This window comes from Moschus berezovskii, chromosome 2 (genome assembly GCF_049115385.1).
Source record: "Moschus berezovskii isolate FMDL1 chromosome 2, NW_MosBer_1.0, whole genome shotgun sequence".
NCBI lineage: Eukaryota > Metazoa > Chordata > Mammalia > Artiodactyla > Moschidae > Moschus > Moschus berezovskii.
The window spans coordinates 29,648,765-29,675,300 of NC_142461.1; the positions used below are offsets into that span (position 1 = coordinate 29,648,765).

The window sequence follows — 26,536 nt, forward strand, 5'->3', positions numbered from 1 at the left end:
TCTCCCGGAGTTTGCTCATACTCGTATCCATTGAGTCAGTGATGCCATCAAACCATCTCATCCTCAGTTGCCCCCTTCTCCCCCTGCCCTCAATCTTTCCCAGCAAAAGAATATATATATACATATATATATATATATAAAACTGAGTCACTTTGCTCTATAGCAGTAATTAACACAACATGGTAATTCAACTATATTTCAATAAAAAAATAAATTTAGGGACTTCCCTGGTGGTCCAGTGGTTAAGAATCCACCTTCCAATGCAAGGAACATGAATTCAGGCCCTGGTTGGAGAACTAGGATCCCACATGCATTGGGGCAACTAAGCTGGCTCACTGCAACTACTGAGCCCACACGCCCCACAACTAGAGAAACTGGTGCAACATAAAAAAAAGATCCTGTGTGCTGCAACCAAGACCCGACACAACCAAACAAATACATTAAAAATAAATAAATATTAGAAATAAATTTAAAAACAAATAAATATGTTGAATTGAAATAATCTGGATAGGAAGAAATTATGGCGGTCTCTAGAAAACATGTTATTTTTGCCAAAATATAAATACAGACAATGGGCAATGAAAATAAGATCTAAATAAAAGAACCTGCTGGGAAGATTTCAGGAGCTTCAGAAAGGAAGAAAACCTCTCAGGCAGAAGGTGTCCTAGAAGCATGTCTCTGGGGTTTAAAGGCACATTATTGGAGAAAAGACCCTTTGATGTAGAGAAGAAACACATGTCCTCTGGCACCAACAATCATGAAGTTTACTGGTTAAAATCATCCTGAATCTGGGGGAAAGGAGGAGCTTTATACATAAATCTCTTCTAGGTTCTCCTTCTCAAATCAGCTGATTGGCGGCTTGTCTGTTTCAGTCTCTTCAGTAGGTGGCTTGTTGAGTAGAAGGAAGGGTTGGCAACAGTCAGGCAATGAAGGTTGGACCCCAGGAAGCTGGGGTCATGTACTGTGTGTTGGCCTCAGGAGGTGGATGAGCTTCCTGCAGTGTTTGGCAGAGGCAGGCCTGGGACTGCTGTGTGGCAGTAACTGATTCCCCAGAGAGAGCAAGGCTAATTTCTCACTGGCGCCCAGGGACACCAGCACCTGTGGGGCAGAGAGAGATGACAAAATGCGACATGAGAGTACTCCCACTTGGCCCAGCAATTCCCACTCCAGAAAAGAAAGCAAAAGAATAGGAGCTCTCGGGGACTCAAAATAGGTTACGTGGGAAAAGAAAGACTCTGGAGACAGGAACCACTAGGACCAGACTACTTCCGTTCTCTTTGGTCACAGACCATGAAACCAAGGCACCAAAGGACCCATGAACTTGTCTCCAGGAAGAGATAATAAATGGAGCAGCCAGAAGGTGAGACTCCCAACCATGGATCTAGACCAGTGTGAATTACCACCAAAAATCTTTTATTATTTCCCCAGACAGACTACAGAAAATTCTGTAGTCTATATCATCACCATCCTGTCAAGACTTCTCTTCTGCAAGAACCGCCCAATGCCACCACACAGAGCTATCATAATTTGGGGGTTTAACTTTATCATGGGCTTCCTTGGTAGCTCAGACAGTAAAGAATCCGCCTACAACGTGGGAAACCTGGGTTCAGTCTCTGGGTTAGGAAAATCCCCTGGAGGAGGACATGGCAACCCACTCCAGTATTCTTGCCTGGAGAATCCACTTGGACAGAGGAGCCTGGAGGGCAACAGTCCATGGGGTCTCAAAGAGTCTAACTACGCGACTAAGCACACACAGCACACAACTTTATCAGAGGTAGATGTGTGATTTTTAATTGGGCTGTTTATATACTGAAAATTGAGCAAAAAAAAAACCCAACAGAATAAAGCAGTGGTTAAGAGCATGGGCTATAGGGACAGTACAATGGTTAAGAGTTCAAGCTCCTACTTCAGGAGCCATGGGTTCAATCAGGAAGGGAACTAAGATCCAGTATCCCAAATGGCATGACCAAAAAGAACATGGGCTCTGGACTCAGACTCTTGAGTTCAAAAGTCCAATCCCACATGTTAGCTCTGTGACTGGGAAAAGTGATTAAATTCTTTGTGCCTCAGTTTCATTGCCTGCCAAATGAGAAGCATAGCTTAAACCAGATAATAAAGGTAAAATGCTTAGCATGGTACTTTTCATATGGTAAGCACTAAAAAAGATAGCATCTTCGTGGCCCTCAGAAAAAAACAACTTTATGCCTCAGCACCTCTAGTCTTCCCTCCCCCTCTCCTGCACAGCCTCCAGAAGAGAGTAACATTGCTCCTTGACAACCCAGGCATTTCCAAGCCCAATGGAGCCCTCTTCAGGCCCCTTCCCATCTCTAGGTGGGAGATATTAGGTGAAAAACTCATGTCCAGTCATGCCCCCTGAGTTTCCTGCTGCCAGAGAAGGAGGTAGCTTGGGTTTCCAGATGTCCCAATTCCTTAAAGACTATTTCAGAAAAAATGTGAAAACAGCCCTGTTGTAGTGATTCACACGTCCCCTGGGATGTACCTGATGGATACAGGGGTCCTGTTGGAGGCTGCGGAGAGCAACGAGGGCGGCTTCCTTCACATTTGGCTGGGGGTCTCCACATGCCATCTCTAGGAGCCGCTGGGGCACTTGGCACTGTAACAGCTCCTCCCCCAGACCCTCAGGCCCTAGGTTGCCCAGAGCTGATACAGCATTGCGCCGGATACCAGCCTGAGGATCTTCAAGCAACTGGGTCATACCAGGTACTGCGGCTGCTAGGGCAGGTCCCAGGGGACCAGCTTGGTAGGCTGCGTTGCCTACAGCGAAGCTGGCTCCACGCCGCACAGCAGGGTCCTTGTCTCCAAGCCCCAGCAGCAGAAGGTTGAGCAGTCCTGCCTGGCTCTGCAGGGCCCCACGCAGGGCCATGCTGTGTTGGAGCAAGTGTCCCAGGAGCCCATAAGTACGGGCTCGCACAGAAGTCTCTGGGTGGCTCAGGAGGCTGCGCAGGGGCCGATAGGATTCATCGGAGCCAGCCAGGAGTTCGTGGATAAAAGACAAATGGCTAGGAGACAGTAACCGGGCAGTGTGGGCCAGGAGGGAGAGAAGGTCAGACGTCAGCAGAGGCTGGTCACCCAGGAGGGCAATGGAGAGGAATGAGACAGTGGCTCTAGGGGAGGCAGCCACTGTGTTCACAAACTGGTTGAGAAAAGCGGGATCTGAGAGGGCCAGGCGTGTGAGGAGACTGATGGGCAGCTCGACTTGTGTCAGTGGGAGATGGTGACAGCAGACCTGAAGAAGGGGGAGGGGTACAGGCAAAACAGTTCAGGGAGAGGGAGAAAGCACTGCTGAGAGATAACAAGAAGGAGCCCAAAACCTGGGAGAGAAGCCAAGTTCTGCAGAGAACACCACAGAGGGCCGGAAGACCTGAGTCACAGCACCGCACGTGAGATAGACACAACCTGGAGCCTGGGAGAACACATCCTACCCAAGGCCAGGCCATGGTCTGCAAGGCCTCAGTCTCTCTGCCTTCTGAGACCCGCTCACTGCTTAGTGCCAACAATCACCAGAGAAGCGATTCCTGGCTCAGGGGCAGCGTCTCCAGGGCCCAGACCAGGATGAGAGAATCAAGAGAATCCAGACAAGGGACTGATGGAGAGAGGATTCACCAGCCCAGCTCCAACCACATGCCTCTGTTCAGGCTTGCATGCTTCCTCCACTCCAGTCTCAGATGCTGTATGCCTCCAGGGGCCTGGAAGAGCCCTGGAGCTGTCAGGAAGTGAATGTGACACAAGGCTAACCAGCTTCCTGCCTGGATAGCTTCCCCGGTACCTGCAGTAGGTGGGCGGTGACTTCTGAGCCTGTGAGGTCAGCCAAGACACCTTCAAGGAGGTCAGCATCCACATCCAGGGCAAAAGGGAAGCAGAGGAGCTGGCAGACAGAGAGCACCACGACGGGGAGAAACTCAGACCCTTGTGGCCTAAGAAGGGCAGCGTGGAAGGATGGACTTGGTGACTCACCCAGCCTTCCATATTCTTCCCCCAACTCTCCTTCGCCAACCTCTGTAATCACATTTCTTGCCTCACAGCTCAAGCTGTCAGCTCTTTCTCTCCTGCCTCCCCCCGTCCATCCCACCCATAATAGCAGAATTGAAATTTTCAACTCACGCCTGGCCCAGGTGATGCAGGAAGCTGGGCGAAAGCAGATGCTTCAGGGTGGACATGAGGATACTTCCACGCTGAGACAGGTGACTCAGGCATAACTGGGGCTCCTGGGTAAAGGTGGCCATGGCCAGGGTCAGCAGGGCTGCCATGCCTGGAAACACCAACAGTGGAGGCCCATTGGAGCAGGCAAGAGGCCTAGATGCCCCTGCATCCCCATGGGTCTCAGGGCCACCACCTGTTCCCTGATCCCTTCCCATCCTTGAGCAGCTCCCGCACAGACTCTGCCATTCCCTCCCAAGGCAGCAGCACTAGTAGTCCCCTCCGCCAGCCAACCCAGTTCCAGGCTGTTTCCTCTTGAAGAGGGATCAGTACACTGGCCCGACAAAAGGAGCCACGCTGTCAGAAGTGAGATACCTTGGGGTGAGATCAGCGTCCAGTCTGGCTCTGGGCTTTGTGGACTGGACAGCGACACCTCCTCTTCCTGTGTAGATGCCTCCTCGGGGAGCCTCAGAGCCATGAAGAAGCGGTGCCACAGAACAGTCCACATTTCTGAGCTGGCCACGTCCCTTATCGGATTACCCTTCCCCTGCTAAAGCCAAAATTGAGAAGGGGAGAAGGGGGAGGTCCAAGTCAGGAGTCAAAAATGCCTTTTTTTCACTCTTCTTCCTGATCTATGAGGAAGGGGAGTCCCAGAAACAATTCTTTCTGTTTTCCCATCTAGGATTTCCCTGTTGTCTCAGTTTCCTCTCTTGTCACATCTTAACCCCCCTGACCTCTCAACCCATGTGTATGCCTACTGGAAACCAGGCAATTACAGCTTTCTTTCCACTGAATCCCAAGGAATGCAGCTGAATGGTTCCCCTTAAAGGGTCTGTACTGGGGCAGATGGGCCCAATCTAAGGCCATCACTGGTAGTCTGAGAAGGGAGGTGACTGTGTGGCTTCTTCCTTCCCCTTGGCCAGTGGCCCCCCAAAGCACCCAGTTTCTCTTTCCTTAGTTCCCATGCATCCTGGGATGCAGCTGTACCTGGGTAAAGAGCTGCAGCAGAAGGATGAGGAGGCCGTCATAGAATCCACAGCCACCAGGTGGAGTCAGCCGGACCTGGTAGAGAGAGGCAGGAAGACAGCAGATCCCTGAGAGGGGTGAGCTGACCGCACAGACCTGCGCAGCCAACCCCAAGTCAGGCAGAAGGAGTTCTTCTTCAGCCCAGAGTAGTGGGGAGAGTTCTTTTGGACTTAGAGGAGTCTTGGATGGATGGATGCACAGCATGCTCAGTTGTGTCTGACTCTTTGTGACTGCAGTCTGCCAGACTCCTCTGTCCATGGAATTTTCCAGGCAAGAATACTGGAGTGGGTTGCCATTTCCTCCTCCAGGGGATCTTCCTGACCTAGGGATCAAACCCACATCTCCTGCGGCTCCTGCAATGGCAGGCAGATTCTTTACCACTGTGTGTCTTGGTTCCTGCCTATTCATTCAACGACTATCTCTGTCCTAAAGACATGCAGTTTGGAAGGGTAACCAGCCACAGAAACAATTACAGTTTAGGAAGACACTTACTGAACAAGAGGCTATGAGGAAGGGGCTGTGGAGAGGCAGGAGGCAGAGTTGAGATGTTAACTTTGCCGTTAGACGTAGGAAATGGATGGGATTCAAAGTTTCAAAGGCAGACAAGGAAGGGAGAAGGCACAGCTTATATAAAAGACAGGTCATGAAAGGCCACAGTGAATTTTTGAAATGTGAACTCTTTGGCAGAGGAGGATTAGTGAGCCCAGAAGTAACGGATGAGCTCTGTGTAGCCTGCTAGCAAATGTGTACTTTATCCCAGAAACCGTGGGAAGCTGCTGAGGACCTACACAAGCTCCATCCATATAAGCAAGACTACTGCCTGGTACTCAGTACATATTTATGTGTGAAATAATGACTGGTTGAGCAATTGGGCAAGTTTTCCTTTAATAAAGCTCACTTTGGCATCAGGGAAGAACACTAGAGAGGAGAGATCCTTCAGGAGGCAAGTGCCAGAGCCTGAGAAAGACAGAGCAAGAGGGAGGGAAGGAGGGAGAAAGACAATGCCTCTTCCTCCCCCTCCAGAGGTCCTGTGTGTTAACAACAAATCTAAAGCCCTGACAGTCGGGGCTCAGAGGGACCTATTATCTAAGGGCAGATGGACAGGACAGGAAAGACTCCTGGATTCCCTCCAGGCTTACTGGAATTTCTGGCTTTTCTCCCTGAACACAGACCTTATCTGACTCAGAGAAAACACATCTCTGCATTTGGCGCTGGGAGGACTCACCTCTGCAGGGGCGGACAGGGCATGTGTGGCTGCAGCGATCCACTCCACAGGCTGGAGGTCAAAAGTCACCCCTTGCTGACCAAGCTGCCCCAACAGACAGGCCGCCGCATTCTGTGGAGAGCCAGATGAGGAGGAGGAATGTTCCAATCTGAATGGTACTCAGGACAGGCCGAGAGGGTGTCTGTCTCCAGAAGAATGCCTCACAAACAGCTACGCATTAGGAAACAACTCTGCTGCTCCCAGAAGGTGGGATGATAGGGTGACAAGGGGAGGAAGATGAAGGCTGAGAACTCACCACAAGAGAGACGACGTGCGAATGCGTGAAGACAGTAGCGACCTCACTGCCTAGCTTCTCCATTCTGGAAAAAGGAGACACATCAGGGATGCAGCCGTGGGAAAGGAGGCTGCTGAGTGACCTGCCCTCTCCCTTGGACGGCGCTCTCCACCAAAGCTGCATGTCCACCTCCAGGGCACAGAGTTGGTGGGAATCGAGGTCTCTTCTTTGTAGAGAAACCTTCAATCTGTCCTAGTCCCTCCCAAGGACAGGCTGTATGGTGTCACTCCCCATAATCCATGTCAGGGTGACCTATGTGGGTGGAAGGTATCCATGTCAGGGTGACCCTACTTTATGACTCACCCAGAAGGCAGATCTTGGAGGCGAAGGACAAGAAGGGAGAGGAGGTAGAGAGTCACTTCAGTAGACTCTTCCCTATCCACTACCTTTACCTATAAAGGAAACCCAAAGCATCAGAGTGTCCTCTGATGGTGGGGTCCCTAAGAGATGCCCACTTGTGCCACTGGCCTACCTTGCCCTGAGCCAACTTCAACAGCGACTCCAAGGCCAGGGGTTCTTGCCCGAGAAGACGGCATAAGCGCTCACTGACGTGGCAGCAGGAGTAGAGAACCTTAGGGGTGTGGGAAGTTGATCAGGGAGGCAGGTCCTAAACGGGAGGGCTCAGCTGAAAGTGGGCTAGCCTCTCAACAGATCTAGGGGTGTCAGAGAAATTCAGGCCACGTCCACCTCTTGCTGAGAGACTGAGATGCAGACACGTCTCAGTTCTAGTGAGGACTGGCTGACATCAGGGCCATCTCAGCTGAACTGATTTAAAAGTAGAAAGGGGTCCTCCTCTGTGGGTGGGCAGCAGGGGGGCTGTCTCTCATCTCTCTGTTTCTCTTGGTGTCTCTTTCTCTTTCTCATTCCTGGAAGTGAAAAAGAAATCTGAGGGGCCAAGAGTTCTGGGCAGGCAGTACCTTGAGAAGGGGTAGGCACAAGATGGGATGCTGCAGGGCAGAGATGAGGGATGACCTCAGGTGGTTGCTGTCTTTGGTGAGCTGATCAGCCAGATGCTGAGAGATCTGTGGAGACATAACTGAAGACTCAATCCCATTCCCTTTATTCCAATCCTATTCCTCTCATATCTCCAACTAATCAGGACTCTCAGCCCCTTGCTTGCTACTCTTCCCCAGATTCACCAGGAACTTCAGAACTCATTCTATCCCCAGTCCTCATGCTCAATGGAAAAGCAAAAGACAAGGCCTAGGTAAGTCCCACTGCAGGCGGGTACAGAGGAAAGTGTTGCCGGCCAAAAGGGAGCAGGAAATCTGAACCCTGAATCCTTGAGCAAGCATCAATGGCGGCTTCAGATCAGCCACCCCACCACATGGGCAGTTTTTCATGGAGCTCTTTAATCAGCTGGCCAAGGGCCCTGGTAGTCTGGCTACATCATGTTCAACAAGTGGCCCAAACCTAGTGGTTAGCATCTGCTTCTGGAAGTACTGAGTAAAGGCAGGCAGAGAAGCTTGTTTTTCTGCTTTTTGAGACACTGGGGCCAATCTCCTCAACCCTGGCAACAGCGACAACAAGAACAAATAACTGTCGTTCAGGACTTCCTGGGTGATCCAGTGGTCGAGAATCTGCCTGCCCGTGCAAGGGACACGGGTTTGATCCCTGGCTCAGGAAGATGCCACATGCATCAGGGCAACTAATCCCACGCACCACAGTCACTGAACCCCCACTCTACAGCCTGTGCTCTGCAACAAGAGGTTACCGTGACGAGCAGCCCATGAGCCACAACGAGAGAGGAGCCCCTGCTCTCTGAAACCAGAGGAAGCTTGAATACAGCAACCAAGACCCAGCGCAGTCATAAACTAATAAATAAAACTTAAAATAAAAACTGAGAAAAAAATTTATAGCTTAGACCTGCTCCTTGGCTTCCCAGCAGCCTGGCAGCCCCACGGGAATGGTACATATGGCTGCCAGCGCCAAAGAAATGGCTCCAGGCAGATCCTCGCTCTGCTCCTGCGGCGGCTGGCTTACCTCGGGGGCTCCTGTGCAAAAGGCAAAGAATGCAGAAAGGCGTGGGTTGTTTCAGATTCTCCCTTCTTTCTCTCAGTTCATAGTTATTTAACAGTCGCTAAATGCAAGGGACACGGGTTTGATCTTCCTGGCTCAGGAAGATCTCAGGAAGATCCACTATTCTAGGCAACGGGCAGGATAAAGAACAGTGCTGGTCCTGCTGACAAGTCAGTCAAGAGAACATTCCCTCCCCATTCCCGTTACCTGGGGGGCTAAGGAAAGGGAGCTGTGGAACCGTCAAGCCATGAAAGAGCCCGTCCAACACAGCCCGATGTGTAGTCATCAGGCTGGAGTAGAAGGCTTTGGAGATGGTCCAGCTATTCCCGTCCATGGCTTCACACAGAACAGTAAAGCACTAAGGGAGACAGGCAGGGTTCACATCAGCACATCGGAAACCAGACTGGACTCAGAGTACAGAGCAAGGGTTCCCAGAGAACCTGAGAAAGGAGGCAGAAAACCCAGGGGACCAGTTGTTGAATTCTAAGTATTCCTCAGACAGAAAGTGCAGAGTAATTGCCTTCATGTTTGGGAACAGGAATTTTAGGTGTCAGTCCTTCTATTTTGATCAGCTTCTCCCTAAATGATATTTCCCGAAGTAGTATCATGGACCCCGAGTATAAGAATTCCTGGGGATTTGTGGATCCTTCCCAACCTGGTCTTCAAAATTTATTCCAAACTCCCCATGCTACTCACTGCGCAGTGACATATGAGAAGTGCTGACCAATAATGTGAGACACTACTGGCCAAAATTTAGGTTAGACATTAACAGCTTCCTGACCAGAAAGGATGAGGGATATTAAGACAGGCTTCCAGACTAGAAGAGATTGAATGGACTGCTAGCTGGAGGTTGGACTGCTAGCTGGAGGTAGGACTGCAGCCCACATGTGTACTCCCAGTTGCCAGTCTGAAACTAATCAGACAATTATTTCCTTCCTTGCACATGTTCCTCTCTTTAACAGTCACTTCTAAGACCAGTCAGAACTCGGCTATTTTCTCTTTCAATCCTCCCTTCCTGTCCCTCACACGCAGAGTCCAGGAGAGATGACCCATCAAGGTTGCTAGTCTGTAGGACAAACAAGGTTGGGAATACTAGCTGATCTGTAAGTCTATTCAAGAAGAAATTACTTATATTTGTAGTTCCTTAAAATAGGTCACACTGCATACTGCTTCTGCATCTTAATATACATTACTGTTTCTGCCTGGAATGTCCTCCCTGTTTCCTTGTCTCATCCACCTGGCAAACTTCTGGGCATCCTTCAAATCCTAGCAGAGATGATTTCTTTCTTCAAGATTTCTTCTATGACCCTATGGACTTCCCTGATGATCCACTGGTTAGGACTCCACACTTCCACTATAGGGGGGTCCCAGCTTGATCCCTGGCTAGGGAACTAAGATCCTGCATGCTGTGTGGTGGAGCCAAAAAAAAAAAGATTTTTTCTATGATCCTCCAGGTAGTGTGAGTCTTCCTCAGTGGTGCTTCTGTGTTTTATATGAAGTTCTAGTGTACTTTTATTTTCGTATTTATTTATTTGGCTGTACCATCTTGGTTGCAACATGTGGGATCTAGTTCCCTGGAGTCTTAGCCACTGGACCACAAAGGAAGTCCTTCTACTGTACTTTTCACACTGTTGTCCTTTATCACATTTATCCTACTAGACTAGTCCTGATTCCTTGAAGATACGGACTTTCTCTGACTCAGATTGGTATACGGCACATAGTTAGCAGACAACAAACATTTGTTGTATTACTTGATCTAACCCTACACAGTCATGAGAAAGAGAATGGAAGGAATATGGGGAAAAACAGAGATAGAAATCTGGAAGGGAGAACAGATTACCATAAGGCTGTCCCTCCGCAAAGCCTGCTCAGAGTCATCTGGTTGGGCCAGCAGTTTCCCCAACAGGTCCAGAAAGAGGCTGGCGGCCTCCTGAAATACCTGTAGGCTGGGAAAAAATGAGTCCTGGTTTCTTCTCATCTCTCTACCAAATGCCCACATGTGGTGAATGGGTCAGTTCACAGAAGGCAGGAAAATCTCTGCAAAGGAACATATCAGAACACTCTCCCTCTCTCTCCACACAATACACACAGTCTCACATACACACTCCTGGCCTCTTCTCTGCCATTTTCTCCAGCTTATTCCCACCCTGAGCCTTCCATTCAGTGTATGGTGACTACCGCTGACCCTTAGAACCTGAAATCCTGTGGGCAAATTTGGAGGTGACTCAAGGTCCTTAAAAGGATTTGCTGGACTCTGAGAGGTCACTCAGCTGACCCCTAAACCTGTCACAAATCATGGCTTCTCCTTAATTAGCCTCTTCATAATGGGGAGGGGAAGAAATGGGGATAGAAACTGAAGCCAAACTGGCCAACAGTACAAGACTGCCTCATCCCACCTGTCACCTGTCTGGCTCCTCTCCAGATTGAAGGTGCAGGCAAAGTAGGCCTGAATCACAGCCACCAGGTCCCGTACGAAGGCCCCATACCAACATTGCTGCCAGGGAAGAGGAGAGAGAGTTAGGGCAACTCAGGGGACAGAAACAAAGACCAAGGGAAAAATGGGTCAGAGATCCAGTCAGGCTGACCAAACAGAAAGGGACAGAGTGAAGAGAACCTTTAGACAGAGAGAGGAGATCTCAAGGTTACAAATGATGGCAACAGGCTATGAACAGCTCAAAATGTGTCCTGTATGGTCTGAACAGCATTTTGGAGTGTAGCAGGTTCTGCTTTTCAAAATAGCACAAATTCTCATCTAAATGCCTTAAAAACACTCAAGACTAACACTCATCAGTGGAGTGCACTTCCAGTCACGCGAGCTTTGGCCCCAGTAAACACTTCTGCATTCCAGCCTCTCGGTTCAGCTGTGGCGGGACACAGCATGAGTACATGGATGTTGAGTCTTAACCTGAGCTCTCCTGCTGATCGTCTCCGTGACCATTTATAGGGTAGTGCCCATGGGTGAGTTAATCTCTGAATATTGAGAAATTACACAGAAAAATCTGGATTTCTAGCTTCTCTCAGAAAACTGGAGGATGTGGCACCATGAGCCCATCTTCCCACCGAGCAACAGTGAGCTGGATGGGCCTGGGCACGGGACCTCAGTTCCTCACATTCCTGGTATTCATACATGGTCTACTCCCCTGATGACGTTATCCGCCTGGCCTTGGAAGGCATGAGAATTTGCAACTTGTAACCTACTAAGTAGATAAGAAGAAGAAAAAGAAAAGGCAGAGGGGCCGATAGAGATGGCAGTTGGAAGAAAAGAAATCCAAAGAGAAGAAATGCTGGTCAGTCCTGAGAGGCAGTACTTACCTGCTGGATACTGTTGCTCTCCTGGCTGTGTCTGAGGAGACTGAGCAGCAGCCCAGGGAGCCCGGCTTCACGGCAGAAGGAATACAAGGGAATAGAGTCACTACAGCTGGACAGGAGACCGTTCAGGACCCGGAGTGCAGGAAGGATGCGGGGAGCACCCTCCAGGACACCTTTCAGGATCTGGGTGATAAGAGGGAAAGAGACAGTAATCTGTGTCATGAGAGATAAAAGAGAGTCACAGACACCAAGTGTCCCCAAGATGCTGACAAAGAAGACCCAGTGTTCTTACTCATTTTTTTGGAAATCTAAAACCCAGAGGAGAACAGAGAAACAGGGAAAGTGGACCAGGAAAGGGAACTATAGGTGGCCAGGGCCCCGACTTAGAGGTGACTAAGGGGGAGCGGGATCCCCCCCTCAGACCTAGGGACCATTCCTATCTGCTCCCTTCCTTCTCCAGCCCTTCACCTTAAAATAAAATGAAATGAAACCACACATATACACATTTCTGAAAATTAAAAACAATGGGCACAAAACAGTGCTGTTCAACTCCAGATAGACAAAACAGTATTATTCAGCTCTACCTCCGGGGATAACAAATTGTGACCTGCAGGCCAGATCCAGCCTACTACTATTTTCATACAGCTTATAAGCTAAGGATAGTACTATATTTAAATGATTATTTTTTAAAAGGTTATTTTTCAAAAGAAGACTAACATTTACATCAAGCACTTTACAATATGCCACTCATTGTTCTAAATCTGCTCATTTACTTACTCAATCTTTACAGTAACCTCAGTTACTATAGAGTAAATACAATTACCAACTTTATAGATAAGCAGACCGAAGCTTCCAGACAGGTTAAGTAAACAGTCAATAATCACACACAGGGGGCTTCCCTGGTGGCTCAGTGGTAAAGAATCCTCCTGCCAATGTGGGAGACGTGGGTTCGATCCCTGGTCCAGGAATATCCTCATCCCAGGAGGAGCAACTATGTCCATGCGCCACAACTATTCAGCCCTTGCTCTAGAGCTCAGAAGCTGCAAGTACTGAAGCCCATGCACCCTAGAGCCTGTGCTCCACAACAAGAGAAGCCACCTCGATGAGAGACCCTTGGATTGAGAGACCCTTGTCTCGATGAGAGACCGAGAGTAGTCCCCACTCACCACAGCTAGAGAAAGCCTGGCAGCAAGAGACCTGGCACAGCCATAAATAAACACACACAGTAGTTCAGCTGGAATTCCAAATCAGAAAGTCTTACCCTGGAGGCAGAGTTGTTAACCTCCTTTCCCACTGAAAAATTATCTGACACAAGGAGGACATGTTGGGGCCAAATGAGAGATGCAGGGTGCCAAGACAATGCACTGGTAAAAGGAGAGTCTTTTCAACCAGTGGTGCTGGGATGATTATATATCCACATGCATAAAGATGAATTCAGATCCCTACCTCAAAATATATCTAAAAATCAACTCAAAATGAGTCAGAGACCTAAATGTCAGAGCTAAAATTCTGGGAAGTTTTTTTTTTTAAAAATAGGAGAAAATCTTTAAGACTTTGGGTTTAAAAAAAGATTTCTTATTATAATATCAGAAGCAAAATCCACAAAGGGAAAAAATGGTACCTGGACTTCAAAATCCAAAACCTTTGTGCTTCAAAAGACATTCTGATAAGAATAAAAGGACAGATTAAGACTAGGAGAAAAAATTCGAAAATCGCACATCTGATAAAGGTCTTGTATCCAGAATATATAAAGAACTCTTACAACTCAATAAGAAGACAACTTTAAAATAAGCAAAGAAAATGATTAGATATTTCACCAAAGAAGATCTACAAATGGCTGGTAAGCACATGTAAAGATGCTCACATTAGTCACTAGCAAAATGCAAATTAAAATAGCAATGAGATACTATTTTACACTCACTAGGATGACTACACTCAAAAAGACAGATAATAATACATGTTGGCTGACTTTACTTTTTTGGGTTCCAAAATCACTGCAGATGGTGACTGCAGCCATGAAATGAAAAGACACTTACTCCTTGGAAGGAAAGTTACGACCAACCTAGACAGCATATTAAAAAGCAGAGACATTACTTTGTCAACAAAGGTCCATCTAGTTAAGGCTATGGTTTTTCCAGTGGTCATGTATGAATATGAGAGAAAGCTGAGCGCTGAAGAATTGATGCTTTTGAACTGTGGTGTTGGAGAAGACTCTTGAGAGTCCCTTGAACTGCAAGGAGATCCAACCAGTCCATCCTAAAGGAGCTCAGTCCTGAGTCTTCATTGGAAGGACTGATGTTGAAGCTGAAACTCCAATATTTTGGCCATCTGATGTGAAGGCTGACTCATTTGAAAAGATAGAAGTTGGGAGGGATGGGATATTGAGAAAAATTGAAGGCAGAAGAAGGGGACAACAGAGGATGAGATGGTTAGATGGCATCACCAACTCAATGGACATGAGTTTGGGTAAACTCCGGGATTTGGTGATGGATAGGGAGGCCCGGTGTGCTGCAGTTCATGGGGTCGCAAAGAGTCGGACACGAATGAGTGACTGAACTAAACTGAACTGAATACATGTTGGCAGAGATGTAGAGAAATGAGGACCCTCATACATTGTTGGAAATGAAAATGGTATAGCCACTTTGGAAAACAAGTTTAGCAGTTTCTTAAACATAAATTTACTGACTCAGCAATTCCACTCCTATGCATAGGCCCAAGAGAAATGAAAAAATCATTTCATTTCAAAACTAAACGTTCAGTTGTTCAGTAGTGTCCAACTCTTTGCGATCCCACGGACTGCAGCACACCAGACTTCCCTGTCTATCACCAACTCCAGGATCTTACTCAAACTCATGACCATTGAGTCGATTATGTCATCCAACCATCTCATCCTCTGTCGTCCCCTTCTCCTCCTGCCTTCTATCTTTCCCAGCATCGATATCTTTTTCAATGAGTCAGGTCTTCACATCAGGTGGTTAAAGTATTGGACCTTCAGCTTTAGCATCAGTCCTTCCAATGAATATTCAGGACTGATTTCCTTTAGGATTGACTGGTTTGATCTCCTTGCTGTCCAAGGGACTCTCAAGAGTATTATCTAACCCCACAGTTCAAAAGCATCAATTCTTTGGCACTCAGCTTTCCTTATGGTCCAACTCTCACATCCATACATGACGAGTGGAAAAACCATAGCTTTGACTAGACGGACCTTTGTTGGCAAAGTAATGTCTCTGCTTTTTAATATGCTGTCTAGGTTGGTCACAGCTTTTTTCCAAGGAGCAAGAGTCTTTTAATTTCATGGCTGCAGTCACCATCTACAGTAATTTTGGAGCCCAAGAAAATTAAGTCTGTCACTGTTTCCATTGTTTCCCCCTCCACATGCCATGAAGTGATGGGACCAGATGCCATGATCTTAGTTTTCTGAATGTTGAGCTTTAAGCCAACTTTTTCACTCTCCTCTTTCACTTTCATCAAGAGGCTCTTCAGTTCCTCTTTGCTTTCTGCCATAAAGATGGTGTCAACTGCATATCTGAGGTTATTGATATTTCTTCCGGCAATCTTGATTCTAGCTTGTGCTTCTTCCAGCCTGCCATTTCGCATGATGTACTCTGCACAGAAGTTAAATAAACAGGGTGACAACATACAGCCTTGATGTACTCCTTTCTCAATTTGGAACCAGTCTGTTGTTCCATGTCCAGGACTAACTATTGCTTCTTGGCCTGCAGACAGATTTCTCAGGAGGCAGGTAAGGTGGTCTGGTATCCCCATCTCTTGAAGAATTTTCCACAGTTTGTTGTGATCCACACAGTCAAAAGCTTTGGCATAGTCAATAAAGCAGAAGTAGATGTTTTTCTGGAACTCTCTTACTTTTTCTATGTCCAATGGATGTTGGCAATTTGATCTCTGGTTCCTTTGCCTTTTCTAAATTCAGCTTGAACAGCTGGAAGTTCTTGGTTCACATACTGTTGAAGCCTGGCTTGGAGAATTTTGAGCATTACTTTGCTAGCGTGTGAGATGAGTGCAATTGTGCGCTAGTTTGAATATTGCCTTTCTTTGCGATTGGAATGAAAACTGACCTTTTCCATAAATGAAACAGAAAACATATGTTCACACAAAGATTTCCCCATGGGTGTTCAAAGTAGCATTGTTTATAAAAGCCAAAAAGTGGAAACAACCCAAATTTCCGTCAGTTTGTGGAACAACTAAACAAAATGTGATATATACATACAATAGAAAACTAATTAGCAATAAAAAGGAACTAAGTACTGATACAGGCTACAACATGAATGAAACCTCAAAAAAAATGCTAAGAGAAAGGAGCCAAACACTATCCATTGTATGATCACATTTTTACGTGAAATGTTCAGAAAAGGCAAATCTATGACACAGAAAGCAATCTCCTTGTAAGTGCTACAAGTATGAATGATGATTAACTGTAAATAGCTAGGAATTACCTCTTTGGGGTGATGAAAATATTCTAAAACTGAATTATGGTGATCATTAGTATATCTGTATTAGAAAATATAATAAATATGTTACATCTGTATTTTTAATTTTGTCAAAAATTTTGTAGAAATGTGTTTTCTCTCATTCAGTTCAGTTCAGTTGCTCAGTCGTGTCCGAATCTTTGCGACCCATGAATCACAGCACGCCAGGCCTCCCTGTCCATCACCAACTCCCGGAGTGCACTCAAACTCATGTCCATCAAGTCAGTGATGCCATCCAGCCATCTCATTCTCTGTCGTCCCCTTCTCCTCCCACCCCCACCAAGCATCAGAGTCTTTTCCAGTGAGTCAACTCTTTGCATAAGGTGGCCAAAGTATTGAAGTTTCAGTTTTAGCATCAGTCCTTCCAATGAACACCCAGGATTGATCTCCTTTAGAATGGACTGGTTGGGTCTCCTTGTAGTCCAAGGGACTCTCAAGAGTCTTCTCCAGCACCACAATTCAAAAGCATCAATTCTTCGGTGATCAGCCTTCTTCACAGTCCAACTCTCCCATCCATACATGACCACGGGAAAAACCATAGCCTTGACTAGACGGACCTTAGAGAAGTAGTCATGGGACAACCCTGGCAGTTCAGTAGTTAAGACTTCTTCTTCCAGTGTAGGGAGTGTGAGTTCAATCCCTGGTCAGGGAGCTAAGCTCCCACATGCCTCTGGCCAAAATACCAGAACACAAAACAAATAAATTTGTAACAAATTCAATAAAGACTTTAAAAATGGTCCACATTAAAAAAATTTTTTAAAAAGAAGCAGCAATTAAATGATATCCTCCATTCTTTCCCTCTTGGCAGTCAATGCCTGAAGAGGTTACAGCTGAAAGCTTGCTTATCCTTGCTCTGAAGAATACTTTTTCCCTTTAGAAAGAGAAACCCAAGGCCTGCTCTTTCTGTATTACTAAAAGAAGTTACCAAACTTCCCTGAATTATACAGACAGTAAGTAGTGAAAGAAAATTGGAAAGGGACTTTCTCCTTATGCTGATTAATGTTTTTTAATACCTCATCTGTGAAAACAGTCTCCAGTCCCATCCATGGTATCTTTCTGCGGGTTACCTGCTCTCCAGCCTCATGCAGCTGACTCTGGATGCGCTGGCAGAAGTCAGGATTGCACAGCAGCGTGAGAGGGGCCTTCAGCTGGACAGGCACAGGCTCGGTAGACTCTAGCAGGTGTTGCCACTCATCATCACTGTCTTGCTCCTAAGGCATCAGGGAGAGAAAGAGGTCAGGAGGAGTGTGGCAGCTTCGAGGCAATAGCTCCCAGGCAGATTCTTTACCTGGGAAGCCCAGGAAATCATGAAGTAACTGCAAAAAGTCAGTGACTCCTTTGGCACAGCTGTATTTTTCCCAGCCACCAATTTAAAAAGATACACTTGGCAGTATGTGAGAGGTCTTGAAAAGTCTCTTGGAGAACACAAGGATGTGTACATAAAGAGATACCTAGGAAAACGCCCACTGCATGGTTTATAACAACAGCATCACAATGCTAGTCAGTAAGGGAATAATAAATCATGGCACATCCACGTTAGGAAACACTAAGAAGTTATTAAAGACTAGGATTTCCCTGGTGGTCCAATGGTTAAGAATCCGCCTGCCAGAGCAGGGGACACGGGTTGGATCCCACATGCCATGCAGCAATTAAGTCTACATGCCACAACTACTGAAGCCCACGCACCCTAGATCCTGTGCACCACGACAAGAGAAGCCACCACGCTATGAGAAGACTGCTCACTGCAACTAGAGAGTAGCCCTCTCTTGCCGCAACTAGAGAAAGCCTGCATGCAGCAACAGAGGCCCAGCAGGGCCAAAAATAAACAAACAAGCAAATCTTAAAAAAAAAAAAAAGATTGTAGTACTGACAGTGCATCACTCATGCACCGTTTCTACCAAAAATCCATGACTCGAATCTAACCATGTGGAAGTATCAATCTGAGGAACATTCTACAAAATAACTGACCTGGGCACCTAAAAACTGTCAATCATGAAAAACAAAGAAAGAGTAGGAACTATTTCAGATTAAAGGAGACTAATGAAGTATAACAACTAAATGCAATGAAGGACACTGAACTGGATTGTGGATTGAGGGGAAAATGTGGTTTTGCTATAAACATTACTGGAGCAATTGGGAAAATAAAAATATAGATTGTAGATTAAGGAACAGAATCATATCAGTGTCAGATTTCTTACTTCTATAAATTGTACTGAGGTAGTGCAAGTGCATCACCTAGCTCTTAGCAAATATGCACTAAAGTCTTTGGCAATGAAGGGGCATATCTGCAACTCACCCTAAAATGAATTTTAACAACTGGTGAATCTGAGTACAGAGAAGGCAATGGCGAGCCACTCCAGTAGTCTTGCCTAGAAAATCCCATGGATGGAGGAGCCTGGTAGGCTGCAGTCCGTGGGGTCGCTAAGGGTTGGACACGACTGAGCGACTTCACTTTCACTTTTCACTTTCACACATTGGAGAAGGAAATGGCAACCCACTCCAGTGTTCTTGCCTGGAGAATCCCAGGGACGGGGGAGCCTCGTGGGCTTCTGTCTGTGGGGTCGCACAGAGTCGGACACGACTGGAGTGACTTAGCAGCAGTAGCAGAATCTGAGTAAAAGGGTATATAGGAATTCTTGGTGCTATTTTCACAATTATTCTTTAAATTTGAAACCTTTTCAAAATAAAAAGTTAAAACCCTAAAAAAAGAAAAGATTGAAGTAGATGTAGAAAAATCTTTACAACAGATCATATGGTAAGAGATGCATGAGGCAAAACAATACCTCCAGTCTGGACTCAGTAGTGTAAAAAAGCCAAACTGTATATTCTATGTGGCTACATAATAATAATAATAATGAAGTCACTCAGTCGTGTCCGACTCTTTGCGACCCCGTGGACTGTAGCCTACCAGGCTCCTCCGGCCATGGGATTCTCCAGGTAAGAGTACTGGAGTGGGTTGCCATTTCCTTCTCCAATGTGGCTACATACATATGTATAAAAGCACAGAAAGTCTGGAAGGAGACAGACACCTTGGGATTGAGATAAGGCTCAAGGGGGACTTTCCTTTTTACTTATGTACTCCAACTTTTGATCATTAAATGTTCACACACTACGGGGACTCATCCTTAGAGGGCTGGGAATCACTGTGACGGAAAATCGCTACCAAGACCTAACACCCACGGCAGGGACAAAGCCGAGAGGAACCTTCGGGCTCACCTCATTTTCCAGATCCACCGCATCAAGGCTCCGCTGGCCCATCACCTCTGGCCTCAGCTCCGGGAACGCTCGCTCACAGTCCTGAGTGATACAGCTTTCCCTGTCAGAGGAAGCAGGGAGTAGGATGAGTTCCAGACCTGTGAGGCTTAGGGTTAACTTATCCCTCCCTCTAGGTCCAGCGTAGAAATGGAAGGCCATAGAGGACTGGCTAGAGGAGCTCTTCTAGGATCTGGCCAGGACAGCATATGTTCACTACACACCTATCCTTGACTGCCCTCCCACTGTGAATCTTATTTTCAAATCTACCTTGGTGGTTTTCCCCTGTAGCTCTCAATTCAAACAATCCTTCCGTATGTCTGGAGATAATATTTTTTTCCTTTTTGGTTAATGTACAACTGAGAAATAGAGAAAGCGAAGTTCCCATGTTTCCTAATGAAATCAGGAAAGCATCTGGAATCAGAATTCAAGAACCCAAAACTCAGACTCCCAGGGCCCTGTCCACATTTAGGCAGTGATGAGTGATAGGAACCATGCTGCATTTGGTCATCCTATAGATCCTGGGCTCTACCCTCCTCACCGAGGTACAGGGGGCGCCTCTCCAGCACCCCACTCAGCCCAGCTGCTCTTCATTTCTGAGGCTACAACCCCAGTTAAGAGGCTTGGTTCCTGAGAAGTGTCCTTGAGTTTGGGCAGAGGGGCTGTGCCAGGAGCCACCTTGCTGGTCCTATCCTCTTGCTCAAGGGGAGGTCCTGTGTTCTGGTGTTTCTGCAGGAAATGGGCAGGAGACACTGAGTCAGAACTACCTGGTGGCCATAAGACACTATGAATTCCATCTGAAGCCCTTTCCCAACCCTAGAAAGTCACCCTCCTGCTCTAGCTTCCCCAGTCACTAGTTTGGATAGGTCACACATACCCCTCTACCCCACTCACCTTCTGCTTGGCCTCCTCAGCCATGCGTTTACAGGCTTGCCGCAATATGTGAGATCGATTGCCCTTGGGGGCCAGCCGATGAGCCTGTTGGTCCTTTAGGACCTGAAGTTCTGGGGGTAAGCGACTGGTGAATGGGGTACCAAAATCTGGGCCTGCTGGCTCGGTTAGTACTGCAGAAAGAGAAGAGGGAACACATGATCATACTGGAGCTGTACCACTGTTTCCACTTGGCCAGAGACAATGGCAGCATCTTCAGGTTTTTGTGCAAAGAGGCCCTTTTGACAAAGTGACAAAGAGGGAAGGGGGTTGCAAGGGAAGTGCGAGGGTCATGCAAAAGGCTAAAAAGGAAATTCAAGCGAGAGGGATAAATAATATATGTTGGATCCAGATGTTGGGGCCAGGGGTTATATTGGGTAGAAGTGCGAGAGCCCTGGGAACCCTAAGGACTCACTGGTGACTCGACCAGCAATAAAGGGGTGATGTAAGAGGTCTGGCCAGGACAGACGCTGCCGGGGGTCCTTGGTGAGCAGTCCCTGAAGGAAGTTCTGTGGAAAGAAAGGATACCCCATCAGTCTGTACTTCTCCATGGGCTCTAAAACTCATCAGAGCTGGTCAACCAAGACTTCTTTTAAAAAAAATATTTATTTATTTATTTGGTTGTATTGGGTCTTAGTTGCAACATTTGTGAGCTTTTGTTGCGGAGCACAGACTTTCTAGCTATGGCACATGGGCTTAGTTGCTCCATGGTGTGTGGGATCTTGGTTCCCCGACCAAGGGATCCAACCCATGTCCCCTACACTGCAAAGCAGATTCTTAACCAATGGACCACAAGGGAAGTCCCCAGAGTGCATTCCTACAGCTGCTGCTGCTGAGTCACTTCAGTCGTGTCTGACTGTGCGTGCGCGACCCCATAGATGGAAGCCCACCAGGCTCCCCGGTTCCTGGGATTCTCCAGGCAAGAACACTGGAGTGGGTTGCCATTTCCTTCTCCAGTGCATGAAAGTGAAAAGTGAAAGACATGCTCAGTCATGTCCAACTCAGCGACCCCATGGACTGCAGCCTACCAGGCTCCTCCATCCATGAGATTCAGACATGTCTTCAAAGCTGAGCACACATGCATTTATTTATTAGATGCTCGTCATGCAGGGATCAAACCCATGCCCCCTACAATGGAAGCCCGAGTCTTAACCACTGGACCACCAAAGAAGTCCCTCCTTTGTTCAGATTCTTTTTGGTCATTATTTGGGCCTCCTTAACTAAATAGGTTTGGGAAAAAGTTGTCTCTTTTCATCTTAGCTAAAATAAAGGAAAGTTATAATGAGATTTTACTCTGGGAGAAGGCTGCATTTAGACTTTATTGAGGGCTCAAATCAGGCCCTTGAAATAAAAAGGGTCAACTCTTTTTCCTCCCTCCCTGGCCTACTGAGGTTTAACTGTAATGAATAGGCACAATCGCTATACTCTGCTCCTAATCAGTGAGCTAGCTCCACTAGCTCTGGCCATTTGGATATCTAAAGATTGTTCCTTTCAGGAAGAGGACTGACGGCTGTGTTGGCAAATCTAGAAATCATTTGGACATTGCATCTGATAGGAAATTAGGAGATTAGAGAGTGTGTAAAGGGACCAGTAACTGTTTCTGGGATTTTGAAATTTCCTCTTCATTTTGATATAGGACCACCTGGCAGACTCTCAGGCTTGGCAGACCTTAGGTCACCCTCCCAGAATAAGCCCCTGCAGTACAAAAGCAAGGCAGCTTGCCCCAGCTCCTGAATTAATTTAGTAACTTCAAAGTGCAACCCCAGCTCTGGGAAAAAAAAACTGTGGAAAAGGGAATAGGCCAGAGACAGGTTTCTGATGCAAAAGCCATCTGTCAGTATCCATTACCTTGAAGCAAGGACTAATGGTGGGGGGCCAGCGCACAGGGTCCTTGAGAATAAGGCTGACCAGCTCAAAGATGCTCGTGGTATAGAAGGGAGGGGTGCCTACTGCCAGCTCATACAATATGCAGCCCACCGACCAGAGGTCTGCAGTGTGGTCATAAGGTCGTTCCTCCACCAGCTCTGGGGACATGTAGAGTGGCGTGCCTTTGATGGATGTCAGCACCATCGTGTTAGTGCTCATAGCCCGGGCAAACCTGCAGGAGATGATGGAATGGAAATGGAGAGAAGATATTCAATCAAAACTAGAGTTGCTCACTGCTAACTATTACTGTGTTAGATCTCCCCAACCTGAACAGAGAGAATGCCTTCTAAAAGACCAAGCAGGAATCCCATTCTCCAGCCCAGGTTCTAAAAGGAGGCCCAGGGAAGTCAAGCATACAGTACAAGGCTCCCTGCAAAACCAGAATGGTGGCACAAGGTCAGGTTCCTCACCCAAAGTCACAAAGCTTGATACCACCACCCTTGGCAAGAAGGATGTTCTGAGGCTTCATGTCTCGGTGGAGGATACGGTGGGAATGCAGGTAGTACAGGGCTGACACCAACTGGGCAGCAATGGCCTGAACCTACAGGTCAAATAGTCAGGCGGGAGGAAGAAAGGAGAGGTCAAAGGAAGGAGCCCAGGGACTCCACTCTAATAGTACTGTAGACATGACCTTATCTTCCCTCCCTTTCTTCCAGAGCATCACACAATATCTTTCTTAGTTCTTGTCTTTCACTTGTTTATTCATTTGTTCGAGGAAAATATATTGAGCCTCACTGACTAGCTGCATGACCACAGGCAAATTATCTTATGCCTCACAGATTCATCATCTACTGATAAGGCAACAAAAATGATTTTACTTGTCTCATAGGATCACTGTGAGGATTTAAATGAGTTCAAGCATGTAAAGTGATGGAACACTCAGAATGGTGCCTGGCACTTAGTAAGCATTCATATATATTATGTGTATTATATATTCATATATATTAACTGTTATTACATAAGACAAAGTCCCTGTTCCCAAGAGAAGTAGCCAGACAAACAAAAAAGACAGACAAAATGAACAAGGTGATGACTTACAAATAACGATGGTTGTTTGGAAGGAAGCAGAATGCTGTGACAGGAAGTCCTGATGGGGGCCTACTTGCCAGAGTACACAGAAATCCCTGGAATGAATATGGCTGGAGAATGTGTTCAACCTACTGCTAACCACTGTGTCTTGGTGGTGAATCCTGCCTTAACCACAACTCTTATCCCTTCCTGCCTCTCTGGTACTACCACACCTGGACTTCTTTCCTAAAGGTGCCTAACAACAGGAATAACATTAGCTCCCTAAAATAATAGCTAAATATTGAATAGTGTGTGTCAGGTACTCTTTCAAACACTTTACATGAATCAACTCATTAATCTTCCCATTAACGCCTTAGGAGGTAGACATTATTATTATTTCCATTTTAAAACGAGGAAACTGAGTAAAGAGAGGTTAAACTAATTTGCCCAGGAAGACCCAGCTAGAAAGTGTCAGACCTAATCTCTGTATTGAGAGAACTTGGGTTCCAGTTTTCACATACCTTACTGTCATACCACATTGTTTCCATACACACACAGACTCTTATATTTTACTCAGGAGTTTTCAGAATAGAGACTCTCTGCACCCTCAGCTCTCCCTACAGTCCTTAACCTGAGGAGAGGGCAGGGGCAGGAGAAGTTTGAGCCGGGAATACCTGGTCTTCTGGAAGTTTTCCATCATCTTCAAGGATCTGAAAGAGCTCTCCTTCAGCATAGTCTGTCACCACCACCACCTGCAGGGAATAGGCAGTGCTGCTGATGGCTCCAAATGTATGCATTTTGAGGCTGGGAAATTCCTGGGACCCTTCCTCTTGGGAAGAAGTGACCCCCCAAACCAAAGCACACCTCTTTGTCAGTCTCAAAGCTATCAAGCATATGCACAATGTTGGGGTGCCGCAGACCCCGCATGATTTCAATCTCCCGTTGCAGATTCCTCAGCTCCTTCTCTGAGCGTCCCAGTTTTGGAATGAACTTCAGGGCCACCACCTGTCAGTGGTAAGGTCAAGAGTCAAGGCCTAATCGCACTACTGAAACATTAGACTCAGGGCTCCAGAGCTGACTTTAGATTGTCTGAGAACAATTCTCACTGTACTTTGCTAGTCTCCCAATCCACTTTACCCATGGTACCCTCCATAGGTACCCTCCGATTGACCTTACCCAGGTTTCCCCTGCCTCTAGCCCTAGGAGGAAACTGCCTTTGCCAGTTAGATCCTTTTGGTGGATTCTGGGAGAGGTGTTCTGATCTGGATAAAGAACTCAAGGTTTAAGGGATTTAGGAGAAAGGGAAGGAAGGAAAAATGAAGAGGGTAGAATAGAGCTCAAGTGGTTTATCCCTTCCTATATGGTAAGTGGAAGTGTTAGTTGCTCAGTCGTGTCTGACTCTTTGAGACCCCCATGGACTGTGGCCCACGAGGCTCCTCTGTCCATGGGATTTCCCAGGCAGGAATACTGGAGTAAGTTGCCATTCCCTTATCCAGGAGATCTTCTCAAACCAGGGATCGAACCTGGGTCCCCGCACTACAGACAGATTCTTTACAGACTGAGCCACCCAGGAAGCTTCAGATACTACTACTACTCCTAACAATAACTTGTTGTTTGCTAGGTACCAGACACTGTGTCAAGTGATTCAGTGTGACATCACACTCAATCCTCAAACCCCATCACTCAGACATTGTTCTTAATTTCATTCTATAGATGAGAAAACTGAGACATAGAAAGGTTGAGTAACTTGTCTATAGTTCTAAGACTAGAAAGTGGGGGAGCTATGATCTGAACCCAAGTAAGCCAATTTCAGAGCTCATATTCCATAAGTATGAAGGAGTCAGTGTCTTAGGAACACAGGTCACTGCTCTGGTCCCATACTCCACTGGGGTTCAGAGTGTGGAATCCCACCCAAGAGATGTCCCTCCTTGTACACCACCTGAGCACTGTACTTTCTCCGACCCTTGTACACCCTCCCAAAAGAGCCTTCTCCAATCATCTCCAATACGTGGTACTTTTCCATGACAGAGATTTCAGGATCACTCAGAAGGAAGGAGGTAGAGATGGTGAGGAAGGGCTACAGCTCCAGGGACAGCTCCACACATCTGGGAGGCCTGGCTCGGGCACGGAAGAAAGGTTAACGTTAGCCGCCTTGCCTTTTCTTTTTTTTTTTTCATAACAATCCAGGTCTCTTAAACAAGGTAGGGTGCAGTGGATGAAAAGATGATATCTTGGAGCAGACCACCTCCTGTAGTTCTTCCTTTCCTCCTGCTGCCCCCAACCCAACCTCGTTCCCACCCAACCCCGAGACCCACTCCCCGTCCACCCAGCCTAGCCCACCCGACCCTAGGCCCCTTCACACGGCCTCGCCCCTCGGCCCCGCCCTCTCCACTCAGGCTCACCGCCCCCGCCCCCGCCCCCTCCGCCCAGCCTCGCCCGCCGACCCCGCCCCTTCCAGCCACCCCAAAGTTCCTGCCACTGTCACCCTCCTCAGTACCCTCACCGCGCGCGCTCAGCGGACAGGAGCCCTTCTCTTACCCCCAGCCTAGGAGCTTCAAGCTCCTCAGGCCGAGGGACGCCGGCCCTAGGCTTCAGCTCCGCCCCTTCTGGCTGCCTTCGTACTTTGCCTGAGTTAGTGTTCTTCTCCACCCCGACTGCCGGTCTTGTTAGACTCACAGTGTTACCAATTTTACTCCGTAGAACTGGTCAGAGGTTCGGAAAACAGAGAGGTTCAGGGGTGTGGGCGAGACAGTGGGCCGCCCATAAGCAATTCCTAAGGGCACTTCCGAACCGTCCCGTGGCCATCGGGACCATCTAAGGACCCGGACTCGGCGGTTGCCTAGAAACGGCCGCTAGCCACCCTCC

The 26,536-nt window shown here is 47.3% G+C and overlaps 1 protein-coding gene across 2 annotated transcripts; it reads right to left on the bottom strand.

Moving 5' to 3' along the window:
- Nucleotides 1–208: 208 nt before the first annotated feature.
- On the bottom strand, nucleotides 209–26,475 carry STK36 (serine/threonine kinase 36). Of its 2 annotated transcripts, none has more exons than XM_055397597.2 (27): nucleotides 26,210–26,475; nucleotides 25,611–25,785; nucleotides 24,536–24,676; nucleotides 24,346–24,423; nucleotides 23,074–23,204; nucleotides 22,586–22,835; nucleotides 21,153–21,246; nucleotides 20,702–20,871; nucleotides 20,349–20,536; nucleotides 19,772–19,871; nucleotides 17,623–17,766; nucleotides 12,075–12,254; nucleotides 11,159–11,256; nucleotides 10,603–10,708; nucleotides 8,970–9,120; nucleotides 8,610–8,737; nucleotides 7,661–7,765; nucleotides 7,216–7,314; nucleotides 7,047–7,135; nucleotides 6,705–6,768; nucleotides 6,410–6,520; nucleotides 5,146–5,220; nucleotides 4,534–4,708; nucleotides 4,123–4,270; nucleotides 3,788–3,935; nucleotides 2,501–3,247; nucleotides 209–1,098 (listed from the first exon to the last, which is right to left on the bottom strand). In XM_055397597.2, the coding sequence occupies exons 2-27, from the start codon at nucleotides 25,692–25,694 to the stop codon at nucleotides 955–957; spliced, it is 3,948 nt and encodes a 1,315-aa protein (XP_055253572.2). In that variant the 5' UTR covers nucleotides 25,695–25,785; nucleotides 26,210–26,475; the 3' UTR covers nucleotides 209–954. The 2 variants fall into 2 exon arrangements, with proteins under 2 accessions (XP_055253572.2, XP_055253570.2); XM_055397595.2 differs by having other exon boundaries at nucleotides 26,175–26,475.
- Between the last annotated feature and the right edge of the window lie 61 nt (nucleotides 26,476–26,536).